Source organism: Chrysochloris asiatica, unplaced genomic scaffold, assembly GCF_000296735.1.
Source record: "Chrysochloris asiatica unplaced genomic scaffold, ChrAsi1.0 scaffold00090, whole genome shotgun sequence".
In the NCBI taxonomy this organism is placed as follows: Eukaryota; Metazoa; Chordata; class Mammalia; order Afrosoricida; family Chrysochloridae; genus Chrysochloris; species Chrysochloris asiatica.
In genome coordinates, this window is record NW_006408608.1 from 9,365,848 (window position 1) to 9,386,563 (window position 20,716).

General features: G+C 47.6%; 1 protein-coding gene across 1 annotated transcript in view; it reads right to left on the bottom strand.

The window, feature by feature from the left end:
• The window catches only part of TNFRSF1B (tumor necrosis factor receptor superfamily, member 1B), an 82,413-nt gene that overhangs the window by 35,202 nt on the left and 26,495 nt on the right, over nucleotides 1-20,716 (bottom strand). Inside the window, exon 2 of the mRNA XM_006866424.1 lies at nucleotides 11,586-11,785. Within this exon, the coding sequence (XP_006866486.1) occupies nucleotides 11,586-11,785 (200 nt within the window). The remainder of the gene's footprint in view (nucleotides 1-11,585; nucleotides 11,786-20,716) is intronic.

The window sequence follows — 20,716 nt, forward strand, 5'->3', positions numbered from 1 at the left end:
GCTGTGCTCTTTGATCTTCATTAGAAAATGTTAAGTCCTCTTCACTTTCAGTAAGCCAGGTTGTATTATCTGCATATCACAGGTTGTTAATGTTCCTCCAATCCTGATGCCACATTTTTCTTCATATAACCCAGCTTCTTGGATTATTTGCTCAGCATACAGGTTGAATACGTATGATGAAAGAATACAACCCTGTCGCACACTTTTCTTAATTTTAAACCATTCAGTGTCCCCATGTTCTGTTCGAACAACTACCTCTTGGTCCATGTACAGATTTCTCATGAGCACAATTAAGTGTTCTGGAATACTCATACTTCATAACATTGTCCATAGCATGTCATGATCCACACAATCAAAAGTCTTTGTGTATTCAATAAAGCACAGGTAAACATCTTTCTGATATTCTCTGCTTTCAGCCAAATTTTCAGGCTTGTCAATGCCACCTCTTAAATCTCCCCATGGTAGCTCTTGTCAGCTCATTCTTGTCCTCAGACCTTTGTCCTTTGACAGATGGTTCCAAAGCCATCTTCCTAACGCCACACTGAGGCTCTCAGTGCCTTCAGGCAGAAGCACAAACTCCATAACTTAATGCCCAGACCCTACATGCCACTTCACCTCACCTCCTCCTTCCCACCACCCTCTCACCACACAGAGGTCTCTGGCTCCTGTGGTGCTGAGGGACGCCCCTTCCTTTGCAGAGCTCTTCTCTAGTTTCTTTCAACCATCTTCTCCATCATCATTAATAGGGAGGGAATCTCTGAACCCCCGAGCTGAGGTCAGGGGGTCCATGCTGGGGCTCCAGTAAGCAACCCGAGTATCTATCTATCCTGTCCAACCCACTTTTCTGGCTTTTCTTTGTGTCTCCTCTAAGGCTGAGCCCCTCGCCGGCATCCTCTGCACACCCTCAAATGAGCTCTGAGCCAGCTGCTGAGTTTTAATTCCAGTACTGCCATTTACCAGCCTCAGTTTTGTCATCTATAAAATGGGACAAAACCAGTGCCCACCTCAGAGGTCTGTTCTGAGTCACCAAATCAACCCTGCCAAGTGCTCAGTGTTGTGCCCAACCTATAGTCAGGACTCTAGGTCTCTATTACTACTCACTCTATATCCAGCCCTGGGGCATGGACCACAGCAATAGCCTATGAGATACTGATTATGTGTGCAACAGAAGCAAATCTATAATTTTCAATTAGTTGAAATGAGCTGGGGCTAGCATGAATAAGAACAGGGCAGGAAATGGGAATAAAAAGAGAAGTGGGGAGTGCTTCCCAATTCAGAGAGATGGAGCAACAGTTTCAAATAAGAGTCCCTAGGGTGGTGCAAGCTGTTAACATACTCATCTGCTAACTGCAAGGTCAGAGATTCAACTTCTCCCAGAGGTACCTGGGAAGAAAGCCCTGGCAATCTAATTCTGAAATTTTAACTACTGAAAACCCTGTGGAGCATAGTTCTAGGTCAGAATCAACTTTGCCAGCAACTGGTGGCAGCCACCTTGATCACCATATGTCTGGGCCAGGCTAGAAGCATAGAGCGCTCTAGGCCAACTACTGAGGTCAAATCTTGGCCCTGCCCCTAGTGAGCTGTGAGATCCTGAGTATGTAGCTTAACCTCTGTACCTCAATTTCCTCTACTGTAAAAGGGTTACTAATAGGTGGATAGGTGGTACTTGCAATGTGTCAGGCCCTCGCCTCGCCCCGAGGAAGCACCACCCATCAATGTCAGCTTGTAGCCCTCGGTTCACTGCATGCGCTCCTATATTTGGAGTCTCTCAGCTCCTATGGGGAGTGACAGAAAAAGGGTGCTTTTACTTCCACTTTTCAGATGAGCAGACCAAAGCTCAGCGAGGTGCTCAGAGAAGAGCCCGGCAAGCTGCCAGCATCCTGCTTCACATCTGAACCAGCAGAGTGAGCCAGCCCTGCACAGTCTCATGCCACCCCAACATGGCCACGGTTACCAAGGTCAGGCCGGCCCTGTGGCTGACTGTGACAATTCCAGGAACACAAGGATGACAATGATCAGAATTAAGTCACTTGCCTAGACAGACCAGGGCTGAGGCCAGAAAGGCCCCCTTTTCTTCTTCTGTGCTTCTGGCCCTACACTAGGTCTATGATCCAGTCCAAAGAACTCTTCCTCCTCTTCCTGGAAGTGTCTTGTCCTTTCCTTCCTATTCTGCAGCTATTCCCAGCTCAGTCCTCCTGCCTGAACCACTGCGAAAGCCTCCTCATGGGCCGCCAATCTCTCCATCTCATCATTCTAACACTGAACCCTATCAGCCTCTAGTCACTCCCCTGCTCAAAAACTATCAATGACTCCCTAGTGCCTGAGAGGTGGTTAGCATGACAGCTGGGAGAGCCTGGAGTTTGGAGTAAAGATGCCCGGCTTTGAATCCAGATTCCCTACTTATTAGCAAGCAGTACTGAGGAAGATTTTCTTCTCTTTCTTTCTTTCTCTCTTTCTTCTTTGTAAAAATCTGTACACCTCAATCTTTTCATTTGAAATGGGACTAATAGCAGTGCATACCTCATGGGACTATTGTAAGGATTAAATGAGAAAACAGTGTTTAGTGAATATCCTCAAAATTACAATTGCTATAATTTTGCAATAAAATTGTCACTAGTTTTTCTATAAACTGGCCTCAAACCAACTGATATCCCCATATGCCCTCATTGCGTTAGTTAGAACTATCCAGCCTTGTTCCCCAGCCACCCCTGCCTTCCTATACACCATTCCCCTGCCGGGGATCCTCTGATCTCAGTCTTGCCCACTCTTAGAGGTTGGTCATTTTAGACGAACCCCTGGGTGGATTTAGCTGGAGAAGGGCCTGGAGGAGAGAAAGATGGGGTCAGCGTATCTATTGTTCAGAAGACGCTGGCCAACTCCTCCTTGAGTTGGAAATTAAACGAAGCTCCCACTTGCTTGGTCCACACCTGCAGTCTGAGCTATCGCCTGAATGGCATTTGGAAACCCTTGTTTCTGCCCTTGTCTCAGGTCAACCCAAGGCCTTCACACCAAGAAGGGAGAAAGAGGGGTCTTGCTAGGTTTCTCAAGGTCAGCCAGTGCCCCTGAGAGGGATTCACCCTACATAGCATTCTCTGCTGTCAGTTTCTCCAGCAAGACATACCCACTAATGTGTGCCACCTCTAGCAGGAGGGCAGCAGTCCTGTCCAGTGCAGGGCTGAGAGATGAGCTGGAGCCACCCCTCCCAGCATTCAATTCTTGGTGCTAACTAGCTGGCTAATGGGTCTTCTTTCTCTAGCAATGCATCAGTAATCTAGAATCCATAAACTTTCAGAATTCGTGGTGGGAGATTTAGTCTGTGTCACCCCATGCTCCCTGTGAATGGAGTCAGACTGGAAAACAGACCCAACATTGAGACCAGAGCCAGGGGCTGTGTTCCCAGGACTCTATTCCGTTCCCCACCAGCAGCATTCACATCTTCAGGCAGAAGGAAATTGACTCTTTCAAACCTTAGGTGGTAAACAGGCACTTCCTCCTCCTGAGCCCACACAGCTCAGTGCCCCAAACCACAACGATGTCACCACCATCAGTGACATCACAACCCACCATTATGGAAAAAGACTGTGAACCCCAAAGGTATGGGCCCCAGGTTCCGAACCCCAGCCCGGCAGACAACAGAAGGCCAGAGAAAGACAAAGAGGAAATGGGACTCAGAACCAGGTTGAGGAGCATGTCCTCATTACTGGTGATATAAGGCTGCTTCTTCGAGGAAACTACCCATGTGAATAAGGCTTCCTCTAACCTGTGGGTTCTCAGACAGCGGGACCATCACGGCACGCTGACAGTGTGGACTTTCCCACAGTTTGGGGCCCCGAAAGGCCTGGTTCTGAATTTGAAAAAGTGCTTACTAGGTGGCAAGGGGCCAGGAGACAAGAAACCCATGAATCCAACTATGTCGAGGGTTTCAGGGTGACAGGCAGCCAGGAATTCTTTTTGTAAAAGCTTATATTGTGAATTGAGTGACAGATTACATGGGAGAACATTGGTTTTGCACTTATCCTATCGTATTTCGTTTCATTGCAATGATTACAATCCCCTCCATGTATCATCATTCAACAGTATTTGCTTCTATTCCCTGTTTTGTTTGTTTGTGTTTGTTTTGTTGTTGTTGTTTACAAAAACACTCAGGATTTAAACAACCCAAGGGCACATTCTACAAGACTATCTCCTCAGCCAGGAATTCTTGACTGTGGCCAGAGTCAAGGAAATAATTCCAGCTAAAGCAAGTAGGATTTAGGTCAGCAAGAAGAGAAACTGGAAAGCAAAGATATTAACAGTGAGGCATGCTGGGTTCGCCTTCTTGGGAGAGCTTTCAGAACTATTCTCCCAACTACCACCTTGGTCAAGTACACTCAAAACAAATACTTTACAATACTCCAGGGACAGTATTAGGTCCTAGTTAGAGATGCTGAGGTCCAGAGAGGTTAAGGAGCCTGAGCAAGTTCAAACAGCAAGTCAGTGACAGTGTCCACTCGGGTTTCTTGACAGCACAGTCCACCTTCTTCTTAGAAGTAAGTCACGTGGAGACTGGGAGATGGACAGCATGACCCTCTGAAGAGCTCCCACAGAGCTTCCCTTCTTCAGGGTCACGAACCCCACAGAGGTTAGAATCTGGAATTAGCCTGTGCCTATTCAGTAGGTGGAAAAGCTGAGGCCTTCTGCCTCCACCTCATAGCCCTGAGACCCCTTCATACTGTGCTAAATGCACTCCTTGCTCACCTCCAAGTGGCATGCATCTCCTATCACTTCTGAAAGGGGCAGGAGGGGCAGGACAGTGGTTTTCACCTTGGCCACATGCTGGGTGGTGGTGTGAGTGGCCCAGCAGGGGTCATGGGGGCAGGAAACACAGCTGGGAACAGGTGGGCCGGAAGGAAGTTGTTCTCAGGCAAAGTGGACACTAGGGTCAGTTGAGCAAGAAGTGCGGGCACAGGGCAGCTGGAGGTCCGCCAACCAGGCTGCCAGGCCCTGTGACTCCCTGGGTGGTCCCTGGCTGGACCTGAGCACCCATCCAGTAACCCAGAGGTCCGGTGAACCCTCCCACCCAAAGCCACAAAAGGTGAGCTTCACAGCCCATAAAGCACTTGGCATTTTGCTACTGTTGTTCATTGGGGTGAAAATATATATATTTACAAAGCCTACACCAACTCAGGAGCCCTGGAGGCAGGCGTAGTGGGTTAAGTAAGCTTTGAGCTGTTAACCACAGGTCAGCAGCTCAAACCAACCAGAGGCTCCACAAGAAAAAGATGACACTTTCTGCTCCCACAGTCTTGGAAACTCTGGCGGGGAGGTGGGGGGATGGGGGGTGGGGAACAGTTCTCCTCTGCTCTACAGGGTTACTATGGGTTGGAAGCAACTCAATGGTTGTGGGTTTGGTTTTGGGGTTTATACCATCAGTCATGGAAACAATTGTTGTTGTTGTTAAATGCTATCAAGTCGATTCTGACTCAGTGATCCTGTATAGGGTTTCTGAGGAGCAGCTGGTGGGTTTGAACCACCCACCTTGCAGTTCAAATCGATCTTATGATCCAGTGCTTACCCTATAGCACTGTCCCCCAAATATGTGTCAGCTTGGCCAGGCTATGATTCTCAGTGGTGTGGCAGTCATGTGATGATCCCCTATGATGTAATCTGAAGGGATAAACCAATAGAGGATTAAGTGCCATCAAGTCAGTTCTGACTCCTAGCGACCCTGTATAGAGTTTCTGAGGAGCAGCTGGTGAATCTGAACTGCTGACCTTGTGGTTGAAACCGCCCCTACGGTCCAGTGCTTATTCTAGTCCACCGTGACCCTGATCCCATGTAAGGGAGATCCCCAGGGGTGTGGCATGTAACACCTTTGATCTTAAAAGAGATAAAAGGAGACAGAAGCAAGCAAGAAGGGGGACCTACTTCCACCAAGAAAGAAGAGCCAAGAGCAGAGTGCTTCCTTTGGACCTGGGGTCCGGGCACTGGGAAGCTCCTAGGTCCAGGGAAGGGCTGATGACAAGACACATGGAGTTCTCAAGGAATGCTGGGGCCACAGATGCTGAAAGGAGACAAGGACCGTCTTTCCGAGGAAACACTCTGGATTTGGACCTTTAGACTCCGGAATTGTGAGAAATAAATTTCTGGTTGTTAAAGCCATGAAATATTTCTGCTAGAACAACACTATGTAACTAAGACATCATCTCAACAATTTCTGCATGTAATACTGGGCCATACAATGTTTTGAATCTAACAACCAGCCAGTTGGTAGAGATTAATCCTATTTTACAGGTGAGGAAACAGAGACTCCCAGAGATATAAGACTTGCCAAGTCACATACCAGTAAACAGTAGAGGTAGGGATAGAGTGGAGGGGGGTGTCTATCTGATGACCTGAACCCTTCCTCTAAACCATCAACACTGCCTCCCTGTGCCGACAGGGGTCCAGAATGAGCCACAAGATCTCCACTTGGTGGCACTCACCCTGAGCCAACCCTCTCCTCATTTGCTTCCCTGCCTGCTTCCAGCCAAGTTGTGCCTACTGAGGCTCCCTACTGGGACTCTGATGTCCGTGGGCTGCCCCATCTGGAGCCAGCGGGGGGGGGGATGTGGGAGACAGCACTTAGGGGAGAGCACCCCTAGCCTCAGCCAACCCAGTACAGCAGCAAAAGGAGTTCTGAGAAATGTACCAGAGAAAGAGACAGACCAGAGTCTAGCTGGGCCACCACTGGCTTCTAAACTCTTCTGTCTCCTCGTCTGTGAAACAAGGTCACTTAAAAGGTCAGATGACTATTATTTCAAGTTCATTAAATATGTATAGAGTACGTACTATGGATTCTAGACACGGTTTTAGGCCAATGGCTCTAGGTTTGCTCCCAGGGAACATAATAACAACTTCTGAAGGCCTTTTTGAGTGTCATAACCAACAGGGAGTAGTGGGTCAGAGACGCTACTGAACATCCGATGATGCACAGAACAGCCCCCAAAACACCAGTAGTGGGTCAGAGACGCTACTGAACATCCAATGATGCACAGAACAGCCCCCAAAACACAAAACAGCCCCCAAAACGCTACTGAACATCCGATGATGCACAGAACAGCCCCCAAAACATCCGATGATGCACAGAACAGCCCCCAAAACACCAGTGGGGCACACGTCTCTGCCCTCCCCGAGGTTACATTCCAGTGGGAAGCCACACTAAAAAGCAAAAGAAAGGAAACACGTCTTGAGTGTCACGCAGCAAACACTGCAGGTCAGGGGAGTGAGAGTATCTGGCAGAGAGCTTCTGTAGGTCAGCCAGGTGCTCCAAGAAGGCTGCACATGATTAGAATGAAGTGGGTGAATGAGGCCTGAGGCTATCAGAAGGAGGCACATTCACAACAAAGAGAAAAAGCAAGTGCAAAGGTCCTGAGGCAGGAGAGTTTGCAGCATGTCTGAGGAACAGGAAAGAAGCTAAGCTGGCACAAAACTGTGAACTGTGCGTGAGCACTATAGAACTGAGTGTAACACACACACAGCATAGCTGATATCAGAACTCTCCCCCGACCCATGGCAGTAGGTTTATGTTTATAGTGAGGGGAGAGTTGCCACTAACACTTGATGGTTGCACAATATAACTGATGTAATTAATTTCAACCAAGTGTACACCTGGAAAATGTTGTATCCTATCCCTATCCTATTGGGGACCATTGCCTTCAAGTCAGTCCTGACTCACAGCAACCATATAGGACACAGTACAAGTGTCCCATACTGTTTCAAGGCTAAAAATCTTTGTAGAAGCAGACTGCCACATCTTTCTCCCAAGGAGCAGCTGGTGGGTTCAAATTGCTGACCTTGTGACTAGCAGTCAAGTGTTTAATCACTTGTGCCACCAGGGATCCTTACTATGTATAGATTGCTGTTGTTCCTAAGTGCGGTCAATTCTGACTCATAGGGTTTCCAAGGAGCGGCTGGTGAGTTTGAACCGCTGCTTTTGTGGTTCAAACTGACCCTGTGGTCCAGTACTTTATCCCACAGCACTGTTTATATATATATATATAACAATTTTAAAAAATAGAAAAACTCTTCCCCCATGAACGACCGACCCTCTGACCACTCCTTCAGAAAGCACTGAATGGTCAGGGTCATGAAATGTCACTGAGCCCTGGAAGGAACAGAGACCTGGGGAGTCCCCCAGGACTTGAGTGAGACCACTTCCTGACACAAGTGTCCCAGGTAGGGTCTCAGTTTTGTGTGTCCAGTGACTTTTCCACCCACTTGGCTCCACAGGGAAGGGAGGGTGATGTTTACTCTGTAACCAGAGATGAAAAAACAGATGCCCACCAGCTTGGCCCAAGTAAAAAAGGCAGCTAGAGGCAGAGCCCAGGTGTGTGTGTGACCACCTAGCAATGTGGCTCCTGGGGCCAGGTTGTGGTCATCTCAGGATCCCTACAGTCAGGCACTGGACTGGCCTTAGAGAAGGCGCTGTTGAATGAATAATGGATGGCATTGGTTCAAAGTGCCTGCCCATCTGCCCACTGCTCTCTGAGAGGATGCACAACCATCTGTTTACACTCTTAGCCAACACACAGACCTCTCTTCTGGGATGTGGGCAGGTACAGGTAAGGGGAGCCTCCCCGGTAGCAAATTCCCGAGACCATCCAACGCCACTGCAATGGCTGATGTCCCCAGGACAACCTGGGAGCCTCCGACCTCTCCTTCAGCCACAGCTAGACCCTAAAATGTTAAAGAGGAAAGCTTTGGCCCCTCAGCCTCAGTCTTCCAGAAACAAACTACAGCTCAGCAGGTAAAGACCCCTTCCTCCTCTCCAGCAACAAACAAATGGCCAGATGGCCAGGCTGCTACCTATCCCAGTAGAAAGCACCAAGCACTCACCTAGCTCACCAACTTTTTTGGCATTTATTTGTCAAATGAGTGAAACACTGCCAAATGAAATGAAGGAATGGTGTGCCCCAGAGAGGCTGGTAAATACATCTTGTAACTGAGCCAAAGGTCCCACTGGCAAAGTAAGGTTGCCTCATCTGTCAAACTAGGGTCTCCTTGGGGCTCTTTTTACTCAATTTGGTAAAACCCCAACATTACTGAGTACCTACTGAGTGTGAAGGACTGAGCCGGGCTCGTGAGTGCGGACCTGGGTATTGGGGAGGCTACAGTGAAAAGAGCTTTGGAATCAGGCAGATTTTCGTCCAAACCCACCACCTCACTTCATAGCTCTATGATCACGGGACATTTCCTAACCTCTGTGCCTTAGTTTCTCCATCTCTAAATGGCAACACTCACCTCTTAGGTGTTGCTGTAAATGAGGTTTCAATGACATGCTCTAGTAAAACACCTAGCACAGTGCCTGGGCCTTAATAGGTGTTCAATAAACAGGAACGAATGTTGAGAAACAAAATACTGAGAAAGAGGAGGAACCCTTGGTCCTTGCCCCTCATCTATTGAGGTGAATAAGACACAATTAAGAAACCCTGATAGCACACTGGTTAAGCACTCTTCTGCCAACTGAAAGGTCGGCGATTTGAACCCACCCAGCAATTTCAAGGGAAGAAAAGATGTGGCTGGCAGCCAGCTCCAGTGAAGACTATTACCGCAGCTATGTACCATACAGTTTCCCAGACTGTGAAATCTTCACAGGAGCGGCTGGTGGATTCAAACTGCTGACCTTTCCATTAGCATCCCAACAGATAATCCACTACACTACCAGAGCTCCTCCCGTAAAGATTCTAGCCTAGGAAATCCTATGGGGGTAGTGCTACACTGTTACATAGGGTAGCTACGAGTCAAAAGCGACTCAACAGCACACTACAACAACAACACAACTTCATTAAAAAACAGAATGTAATCTGTTTTTAACTTTATTAAAAAACAGAATGTAACCAGACGTTGAAAGAATAAGGGAAAACTTCCAGCAAACGGTCTTGGGGGAGGGAGGGTGTCAATATGAGGAGATAGGGTGAGGGCTGTACTTCAGAGAGAGGCAGGGAAAGGCAGATACATGGTGAGCAGTCTGTGTCTCTCATGGTATGAGGGACATGTGCAGGAGGGAAAGGAAGTGTTTGACACCTCACTAGCAACTAGGATACCTGAGTTTCTGTCTCAGCCATTGGAGGGCTTCCCAGGTGGGAAGAGAGGTACTTTAGGCATGCAGAATGATTGTCTAGCTGTACTGCCAAGGAAGGATCAGCTGGAGTGGAGGTAGGAAGCCTATGGCAATGGAGGGAAGAGGCTCTGATCCTATAAGGGTGCTGCTGGCCAGGAGGGGATGAGTGTGAGAGATGCTATGGAAACACCTCTCAAACCATTCCAGGACTCTGCCTAAGGAGGAGCCCTGTGCTTCAGGCCCCGTGAAGTGCACATGCCCCTGGAGTCACCTCAGAAGGCCCAAACTCAGCACTAAGAAGCCCCCCACCTCAGACACCGTGCCCAGAGGCTGGAGACAGCTGTTGTCAATAATCACGTCCACTCTCAGAGCTGGCACTCTCCTGACCCAAAGACACCCCGGGATCTCCAGTTCTCAGGACAAGCTCTGGGGCAGCCCCCACGACCCACTCCCAACACTCACTCTAGCTGAGTCCTTCAGGTCCAACAGGCCCTATCTTCTGTCACTTAAGAAGTCAGGAGATCTCATGCATATCATCTCAGGAGCCAACACCACTTCCCTTCCCCCCTCCCCATCTGGACTTCCAGTTGAGCTAACACAGCAGAGGGCCTTCCCAGGCAAGACTATGATGGAGGGATTGCACACACTCCTCCTCCCCAGCAGGAAAAGTGAGCCATGGCCTTCCATGAAACACAAGGATCTCTTTGTAGACTCTCCCTGGCCACACAGAACACTATTGTGGTAGGTGATCTTAGTTTTAAATAATAATTCTGGGGTCCTCTGGAGACCACGTTTGCCTTGATAACTAATCCAGAAGGTTTTTCTCTTCCCTGTCCCTAGAGCTCCAATGTTCAGACCTCCAGGAGCTCAGCCCTAGGGCTACACGACACTCCTCCCTTGCACCCCAGAGCTCGCTGAGATGGGTTAGGAATGGTGGCAGGACATAACCTGAGGGGTCCTGAGAAAGGGTCTGGGCTAGAGGGAGGGAGACTGCCCACAGTCAGCCTGTGCTGTCATTAGGCACTGACTGCACACCTTGCCCATTTGCTCAGCCTGGCAGCCCTGGTATTTCTAAGAAACCCATAACCCAGAGGAAAGGAAGTCCTCTGAAGACGGTGCCAGGGGCAGCGCTCCAGCAGCGACCCTCAGGGTAGAAAGGCTTGGTTGTGGCAGTCGCAGGAGTAAAGGAGAAGGGTCCAGGGTTCAGCGGGGATCTGGCCAGGGCCCGCTGGCTGGCGCCAAACGCCCTGGTCTAGGCTCTAGTGCGTGGATAGGAAGCCCCTTTCCAGGGCGCGCTTCTGTGCCACTAGGCTTAAGGGGACCAGAGTTCCACCAGGGTCCTCTTGTGCCAGGCCCGTGAACCCAGGGTCTCCGGCGGCGCGCGCTTCTCGGTTCCCCAAACCCCTCACCCTTGACACGACGCCCAAGGCGTGCGTGGTGTGGACATCCGAGGGCTACGCACCAGTGGAGAGCGCGTAGGGTAAGTACCGCACGAATTACCCACCTGGGCTGGCATCGCGGCCCAGAGCTGCAGTCCGACAACCAGCGCGGCCCAGAGAGCAGCGGACGCCACTTTGCCGGCGGCAGCGGCGCGGCGCGGCGGAATTGGCCGCGCCCTCGCGCCTCTCTCCAGCTCGCTCCGCGCTTTGCGCGCCAGCACCTCCGACTGAAAGCGAAAGCGTGCTCCAACTGCGGGTCTAGGGACTGGCAAAGGGCGGGCTTGGGCGGGGCGGACTGAGGCTACTCCCACCTTCCCCGGGATACACCTCCTCCTTCCTCCTCCCAGGCCCCCACCCCACAAGGCTGCTGGACACCTGGAACCCACTCTGCACTAGCAGGGTCAAGGTTGCCCCAAGTCTGTCAACGCAATACTGGATTGGCACCCCTAGCCCCACTCCTGGCCTGTGGCCCCTCAAACTCCCTCTGGATCCCGTTGGCCTTTGAGTCACCACCCTTCCAGCGGGGATGGAGGACCCTCCGTGGGGACAGGCTGCCTCCAGGTGTGTAACTGCTCTGAGGTGTGCCTCTCAACCTGTCCTGCCTCCACCTACTCCTCCCACAGGTCACCTACTCCCTGGGGGCGAGACATGAAATTTGGAAAAACATCCCTTGATTCTGAAATTTGGAAAAACATCCCTTGATTCTGCCACACTCGGGGGGGGGGGGGGGGGGAGGAGGGGAGAGCCAAAGAGATTCGAGCCATTCGGACTTTGGAGCCAGAACAACAGGATCTGAATCTCTGCAGTAACCTCACAGGGCTGTTCTGAAGATTGAAAGAGAGTTAAAACAAAGGCGCCCTGGTGGGGCAGTGGTTCAAGTGCTCATCTGCTAACCAACCGGAAAGGTATGAGGTTCAAATCCACCAACTGCTCCACTGAAGAAAGACGTGGCAGTCTGCTTTTGTAAAAGATTGACTTCCTTGGAAATCCTACGGGGCTGTTCTACTTGGCCTACAGGGTCAGAATCAGCTTGACAAAAGTGGACAAATAAACAAAACTATTATCTTCTAGTCTTAGCTACCAACCCAGGTATTAAGAAGAAAAAAATGCCCCATAGGGTTTTCTTGGCTGTAATCATAACAGAAGTAGAATGTGCAGGCCTTTCTTCTGCATCACTGCTAGGGAGGAGTCCTGGTGTGGCACTATGGGTTAATGCCCTGGGCTGCAAAGTTGATTTGAACCGCAAGGTTGGTGATTCAAGTTCACCAGCCACTCCTCAGAAACCCTACACAGGCTCGCTATGGGTAGGAACCGACTCGATGGCATTTAACAAAAACAACACTGGGTAGGTTCAAACTACCAGTCTTTAGATTAGCTGTTGGTGTTATTGCTGTTAGCTTCATCAACTTGGCTGCAACTCATAGTAACCCCATGCCCAACTGCCCAGTCCCGTGCCATCCTCACAACTATTGTTCTGTCTGAGCCCATGTTGCAGCCACTGTATCAATCCATCTCACTGGGGATCTTCATCTTTTATGCTGACCTTCTACTTCACCAAGCATGATGTCCTTTTCCAGGGATTGGTCCCTCCTGATAACATGTCCAGAGTACTTGTGACAAAAGTCTCACCCTCCTGGCTTCTAAGGAGCATTCTGGCTGTACTTCTTCCGACATAAATTTGTTTGTTCTTCTGGTAGCCCATGGTGCTTTCAATATTCTTCACCAATGCCATGATTCAAAGGCATCAATTCTTCTTCAGTCTTCCTTATTCACTGGCCAGCTTTCATACATATCAGGCAACTGAAAAGACCATAGTTTGGGTCATGCACACGTGAGTCCTCAAAGTGACATCTTTGCTTTTTAACACTTTACATTGGTCCTTTGTAGCAGATTTGCCCAATGTTAATAATGTCATTTGATTTCATGACTGCTACTTCCACAAGCATTGACTGTGGATCCAAGTCAAATGAAGTCCTTGAAAACTTCGATCTTTTCTCCATTTATCATGACGGTGTTTATTGATCCAGTTGTGAGGATTTTTGTTTTCATTACCTTTCATTATAGTCCATACTGAAGGCTGTATTATTTGATCTTCATCAGTAAGCGCTTCAAGTCCTCTTACTTTCAGCAAGCAAGATTGTGTCATCTGCATATCATAGGTTGTTAATGTGTCTTCCTCCAATCCTGATACCACATCCTTTTTCATACAGTCCAACTTCTTGGATTAATTGCTAAGTATACAGATTAAATAAATATGGTGAAAGACTACAACCTTGAGGCATACCTTTCCTGATTTTAAACCAAATGGACTCCTGGTATGGATGGCGCTATAAGATCAGCACTGGACTTTGAACCACAAGGTCAGCAGTTCAAACCCACCAGCTGCTCCTCAGGAATCCTAAATAGGCTGTGAGTTAACCCTATGAGTCGGGACCAACTTAACGGCACTTAATAACAGTATCTCCTTTTTCTGATTCAATGACTGACTGCGTCTTGGTCTGTGTACAAATTCCTCATGAGCACAATTAAGTTTTCTGGAATTCCCATTCTTTGCAATGTTATGCTGAGCATGTTCTTCCCATTTGATTTTCTAACTCCAGGACTTGGAACATTTTCATTACTTTGCTTTGTCTTCTGAGCTGCCCTTTGAAATTTTCTTTTCAGCTCACCTTTAGTTTCTTTACATTCAAGAGCAAGTTTCAAAGTCTCTTCAGACATCCACTTTTGTCTTTTCTTTCCTGTTTTTTGTTTGTTTGTTTGTTTTTAATGACCTTTTGCTTTCTTCATGTATGATGTACTTGATGTCATCCCACAACTTGCCTGTTCTTTGGTCTTTGCTAATCAATGCATCAAATCTGTTCTTGAGATGGTCTCCAAATCCAGATGAGATATACTCAAGGTCATATTTTGCCTCTCGGCAACCTGTTTTAATTTTCTTCAGCTTCACCCTGAACTTGAACATAAGCAATTGATGGTTCCTTCCACAGTAGGCCCAGCTTTGTTTGAGCTGATGATTATGACTTTCTCTATTGTCTCTTCTCACAGATGTAGCCAATTTGATTCTTGTGTATTCCATCTGTCGAGGTCCACATGTACAGTCACTGTTTAGGTGTTGAAAAAGGTATTTGCAATGAAGATGTTTTTGGTCTTGCAAAATTCTATCATATGATCTTCATCATCATACTTATCACCAAGGCCATATTTCCCAACTACTGATACTTCCTCTTTATTTCCAACTTGCACATTTCAATTACCAGTAATTATTAATGCATCTTGATTGCATGTTTGACAATATCAAACTGAAGACATTGGTAGAATTCTTCAATTTCTTCATCATTTACTTTGGTGGTTGGTACATAAATTTGAATAATAGTTGTATTAACTGGTCTTTCTTGTAGGCATATGGATATTATTCTATCACAGACAACACTGTACTTCAAAACAGAACTTGAATCTTTTTGATGAAGGAAATGATACCATTCCTCTTGACCTTCTCATTCTCGGCATAATATACAATGTGATTGTCCAGGTCAAAATGTCCAATACCAGTCCATTTCAGCACACTAATGCCTAGGATATTGATATTTATGTATTCCATTTCATTTTTGATAGCTTAAAATTCTCCCAGATTCATACTTCATAATTCCACATTCTGATTACTGTAGCTGTTTCTTCCCATTTTAAGTCCTGCCCCATCAGCAAATGAAGGTCCTGAAAGCTTTGCTCCATCCACATCATTAGAGTCAACTCCACTTGGAGGAGGCAGCTCTTCCCCAGTTGTATTTTGAGTGCCTTCCAACCTGAGGGGCTCATCTTCCGGCACTATATCAGACAATGCTTCTTGCTATTCATAAGGTTTTCAGTGGCTAATCCCTGATAAATGTACCACCTATTCCTACTTCCTGTTTTTAGTCTAGAAGCTCCACTGAAACTTGCCCACCATGGTGACCCTGCTGATACCTGAAACACTGTTGGTATAGTTTCCAGCATCCTAGCAACACCAAAGGTACCACACAGTATGACAACTGACAGATCAGTGGGTTTGTAATCTAGCACAACTGTCTGTGCCACCCAAGAATCTAAAGATATACAATATACATAATATTGTGTGTGTATATATATGTATTCAAAAAGTTCGTGGAAAAATGGAAGTAAAAGACAATGGAATTTTTCCATGAACTTTGAAGCCCCCTCATATCTGTGATTTAAGTACTATGGCTGACAAGTACACAACCAGGGACATAGCACCATTCCAGAAGTTGTAGGGGCCATAGGACTGGCTTCCCTAGAACTCATCATGACTGAACAGCTACCTCAGCTGCCAACTGCCACCCCTTCTTTGAGTACCAGCCCTAATACAAGAGCACCTTCTAAGCCAAAACATAATCTCCCAGCTGAGACTTATCGGGGTGCCCCAGCCCTGGCACACAGGGCATTTTGAGAAGTGGGATGCTGCCTCATTTTCCCATTCCCCCACTCCAGGCTGCCCCAAAAGGTACAGGGCCCCTTGCTCTGAGCTCCCATGATGAAACACCCAAGACGGTGCTTTCAGGCATTAAGGAACTGGGAAGTGACCCTTTTGGAGGGTGGGAAATCCCACCTCCTGGCCAGGAGGCTGGGAAATCACCTGGTTCCCACATATTTCTGAGACAAGGGCTGTGCTGAGGGTTTGGCTAGTGTGGTCCACAGACTAAGTGTGCAGAGAAGGTCAACCACCAAATCAAGCATGAAGATTTCTTCTGGCCTTAAAAGCTTCGCTTGGGAACAATTGTAAGGCTTCTCAGTTCCAGAAGAGAACGCAAGGGTCAGGAATGGGGGTGTCTCCCTGGTGAATGTAGGGGAAGATGGTTCTCCCTGGATATCCCCCCTGGCACCTCAAACGCAATTGGGCCAACTGACTCATGACCCACAACCAGTTCTTTATGCCAGCTTCCCCATCCCATGAATGGCCGCATCCTCACACAAACATGGGAATCCTCCTAGGATCTCATCTCCTACCTCAACTCAGAAATGTTGTGACAGTACATTCTGAACAAGCTGGCCTTCATCAGGTGGGTGGGCTCAAGCCCAGTCTTGTTCCATGTGCCAGGCTATTGTAACAGCCACTATACATTTTCAGGACCTTCCAACAAAGGGAGCTCATCCTCCAATACTATGTTGGGGAATATTCTGTTATAATCCCAAGAGTTTTCAGAAGTAGATGGTTAGACCTTTCTTCTTTGTCTGACTTTATCGAAAAAGCTGCGCTGAAACCTGACCACCATGAGTGACCCTGCTGGTATGTTTTAAACAGGGGTCTCCAGTCCGTTCATTCTGATTTGGCCTCCTGCTGCGAATTTGCTTTTCCACACCAGACACACTGAATTAGAATCGACATTTTTGACAAGATGCCCAGGTGATTTTTATAAGGATCTTATATAATGTAGATTATGATTCTAGGTAATAAGTGTCCCACTTAGCAGCTTGTAGATTCAAACTACTAACCTTGAAGTTAGTAGTCTTGGTTGTAACCCACTATGCTACCAGGGTTCCTTATCGTAGTAGTAGTTGTTGTTGTTGTTGTTGAGTGACATTGAGTCAGGTCCAACTCATACAGACCCTGTCTAGGGTTTCCAAGGAGCAGCTGGTGACTTTGAACCACGGACCTTGCAGTTCAAACCGACCTTGAGGTTGAGTGCTTTTCCCATGGCGCCATACCAAGAGATCTAATACCTTAACTTCTCCCTTCCTTCCACCCTCCAATCTCTTACTAGTGGCTCCCGTTGGTCAATTCTAAGGCAAAGTCCATTTGGCAAGGAAACCTGGGAAATGTAGTTTGTAGGCTCAGCCCATCTTCCTAAAGAGCAGCTCTGCAGGTGGCAGGAAGTAGAACTAACAGATAAGGGGTACAGGGTATGGGGAGAAAGCCACACTCCCTGAGAAACTCAGGGCTGCTCTCTTTTCCCAGGCTCTGCATGAAATAATTTACAAAGAAAAAAAGGTGTAAGAACATCTCCAGTCCCTCACAGGCACAGAACAATGTACTTGGCCTAGACAACAAAGTTCAGTCCTGGCCAGGGAATTCATTTCAGCTTCCATCCCTTACCTAATGTGGGGTTTCTGCACTTCTCCAGCCAGATGGCCCAAGCATGGAAGCCTGCCTTGGGAAGTTGGACCCAGTAACTCTTTTGACTCTGCCAAGTGCATCCAGGTCAGGCCCAGGGGAGATGATTTAGGGACGACTACGTTCCATGACAGCTAAAATTGTTACCTATCTTGCATTGGGACCTTTGGGAGGCAGTGTCTGGAGCTTTCTCTCTGACAACACTTTTGCAGGTTTCTTCCTTTGACCATGGCTCCCCAGCACCTGCAATGCCTGTGCCTCCTATTACCCACAGTTTACCACATCCCTTTGGCACATCCCTCTAAGAAGCCTCCTGGCTTCTGCTGAGGCCATTGCCCCCAACAGGAAGTCCTTTTGGTTAGAGTTTCTTTCGAGGTGGCCCAACACTGGCTTCCTCCCTGGAGCCGCACCTGTAGCAGCACAGTTCTTATCCTGCGCACTCATTTCCTTCCAGCTCTGCCACTTCAGGCCCACCTAACCACAGGCTTTAACTCAGGCCACAAATCTTGCTCGAGCGTAGCAAAGATTATGAGGTTGGCACAGGACCTGGCAGTGTTTCGTTCTGTTGTTCTTAAGGTCGCTATGAGTCAGTACCAACTTAACAGCACCTAACTACTCTATTTCAGAGGTCCTGGTGCTAGGGACTCAACAATGAACAATGTTGATGGGAATTCCCCATTAGTCTCATAGTCCCTGAACTCTGGGAAGACATAAGCTCTCCCAGTGGTCTCTTAGAGCCCCCTCTTTCGTGGTCCAAGATAAAGGGAAGCGCCTGGTGTGGTGCTGTAGGATAAGCACCAGACTACTAACTACAAGGTCAGCGGCTCAAACCCACTAACCACTCCTTGGAAATCCTATACAGGGTTACTATGAATTGGAACTGACTTGGTGGCACTTAACAATAACCCAAAGGACAGGGATGCTTTGCACAATGATGGCTCCTTCCCCCAAATCTGTTCTCTTGGACTTTCCAACCTCAATGTCTTATAAAGGCTGGAGGTGGGCAATGGCAAATTCTGGTTGAACCATTCCCATCCTTTAGCGTGTCCTGCATGGGTGGCCCAGCGCTTGCTCTTCAGGATGAGGAATTGATCTTGGCACCCACCATATTATAGCTGCCACTGGGACTCTGCTAAAATTCAATGGCAGCAGGGGTGTCCCCATAACCTGGGTCACCTGGCCCCTCTCTTTCTGTTTCTGGTATAAGCAGTATGTGCTTAACTACTAACCTAAAGGTTGGCTGTTCAAACCCACCAAGCAGCGACTCAGAAGTAAGGCCTGGGGATCAGTATCCGTAAAGACTGCAGCCAAGAACACCCTAGGAAGCAGTTCTACTCAGTAGTACATGGGGTACCCATGAGTCAGAATTAACTCAACAAGTGTGTGTGTGCTTGTGAATTGAGTGAAGGTTTACAAAGCAAATCATCAGTTTTATATTCAACAAATCATAGTCTTTGTTTCATTTCAATGATTGAAATCCCCTCGTGTCACCTGTTAGCCCACCTCGTCCCTGTGATTCCTGTTTCCATTCCATCCTCCTTTACAACCCTTCCGAACTTTTTCCTTAGGTTAACTGTTGCCTTTTGGGTCTTGACTGGTTGGCCATTCCAAGTGAGCATACCTTTCTGTTGTTGTTGTTGTTAAGTGCCGTTGGGTCAATTCCAACTCATAGCAACCCTGTATGGAGTTTCCGAAGTGCAGCTAGTGGACTGGAACTGCCAACTTTGTGGTTCACAGTCCAGAGCTGGTCCTACAGCACCATATCAGGATTTCATACCTTACTGGTGGTGGTAGTGGTGGTTGTGTGCCATGGAGTCAGTTCCCACTCATAGTGACCTTGTGTAGGGTTTCCAAAGCTATAAATCTTTACAGGAGCAGAAAGCCTCTTCTTTCTCCCCCAGAACAGCAAGTAGTTTTGAATTGCTGACCTTGAGGTTAGCAGCCCGACTCGTAACCACTATGCTACTAGAGCATTATTGCCATCCCCGTTAACCAAATTAACATGTGTCTATCCTTTAACCAGAATTACTCTCCCTTCCCTCCTACCCCCTGGTAACCACCAAAGAATGTTTTTCTTAATATGAAAACCTCTACTTAACTTTTTACAATTGTGGTCTCATATAATATTTGTCCTTTTGTGATTAACTAATTTCACTCAGCATAATGTCCTCCAAGTTCATCCATGTTATGAGGTGTTTCACAGACTCATCATTATTCCTCAATGATGCATAGCATCCCATTGTATGCACTAAAGTTTATTTATTCATTCTTCCATTGATGGGCATTAAGGCTAGCTCCATTTTTTTGCTATTGTGAATAGCACACACATAGGTGTGTATATATCAGTTTGTGTCATGGTTCTTATTTCTTGAGGAGCTATACCAAGTAGAGGGATTTCTGGGTTGTACAGTATTTCTATTTCCAACTTTTTGAGGAAGAGCTGTTCCATTTTCCACAGTGGTTGCACCATTTTGCAGTCCCACCAGCAGTGAAGGAGGGTCCTAGTCTCTCTATACCTTCACCAGCATTTGTGATTTCCTGTTTTATGAACTTTTTACTATTAATGTTAGTGTGAGATGTCTTCTCATTGTTGTCTTGATTTGCATCTATCTAATCCAAAGGAATCCTGGTATGGCGGTGTGGGTTAATGTGCCAGATTGCAAAGCTGTTTGAACCACAAGGTCAGCGGTTCAATGTGCCAGACTGCAAAGCTGTTTGAACCACAAGGTCAGCGGTTCAAGCTCACCAGCTGCTCCTTGGAAATCCTATACAGGGTCGCTATGGGTTGAAATCGACTCGACGGCACTTGACAACAACAATGCAAAGTCGATGGCACTTCATAACAACAACAACAATGCAAAGTCATGTGAACTGCAAAGTCGGTGGTTCAATCTCACCAGCTGCTCCTTGGAAACCCTACACAGGGTCGCTGTGGGTTGAAATTGACTTGACAGCGCTTAACAACAACAACAACGACTAAAAGAGCTCTGGTAGCATTGTTGTTGTTGTTGTTGTCAGGTGCCATCGAGTCGGAACCGACTCATAGCGACCCCATGCACAGCAGAACGAAACAATGCTCGATCCTGGGCCAAC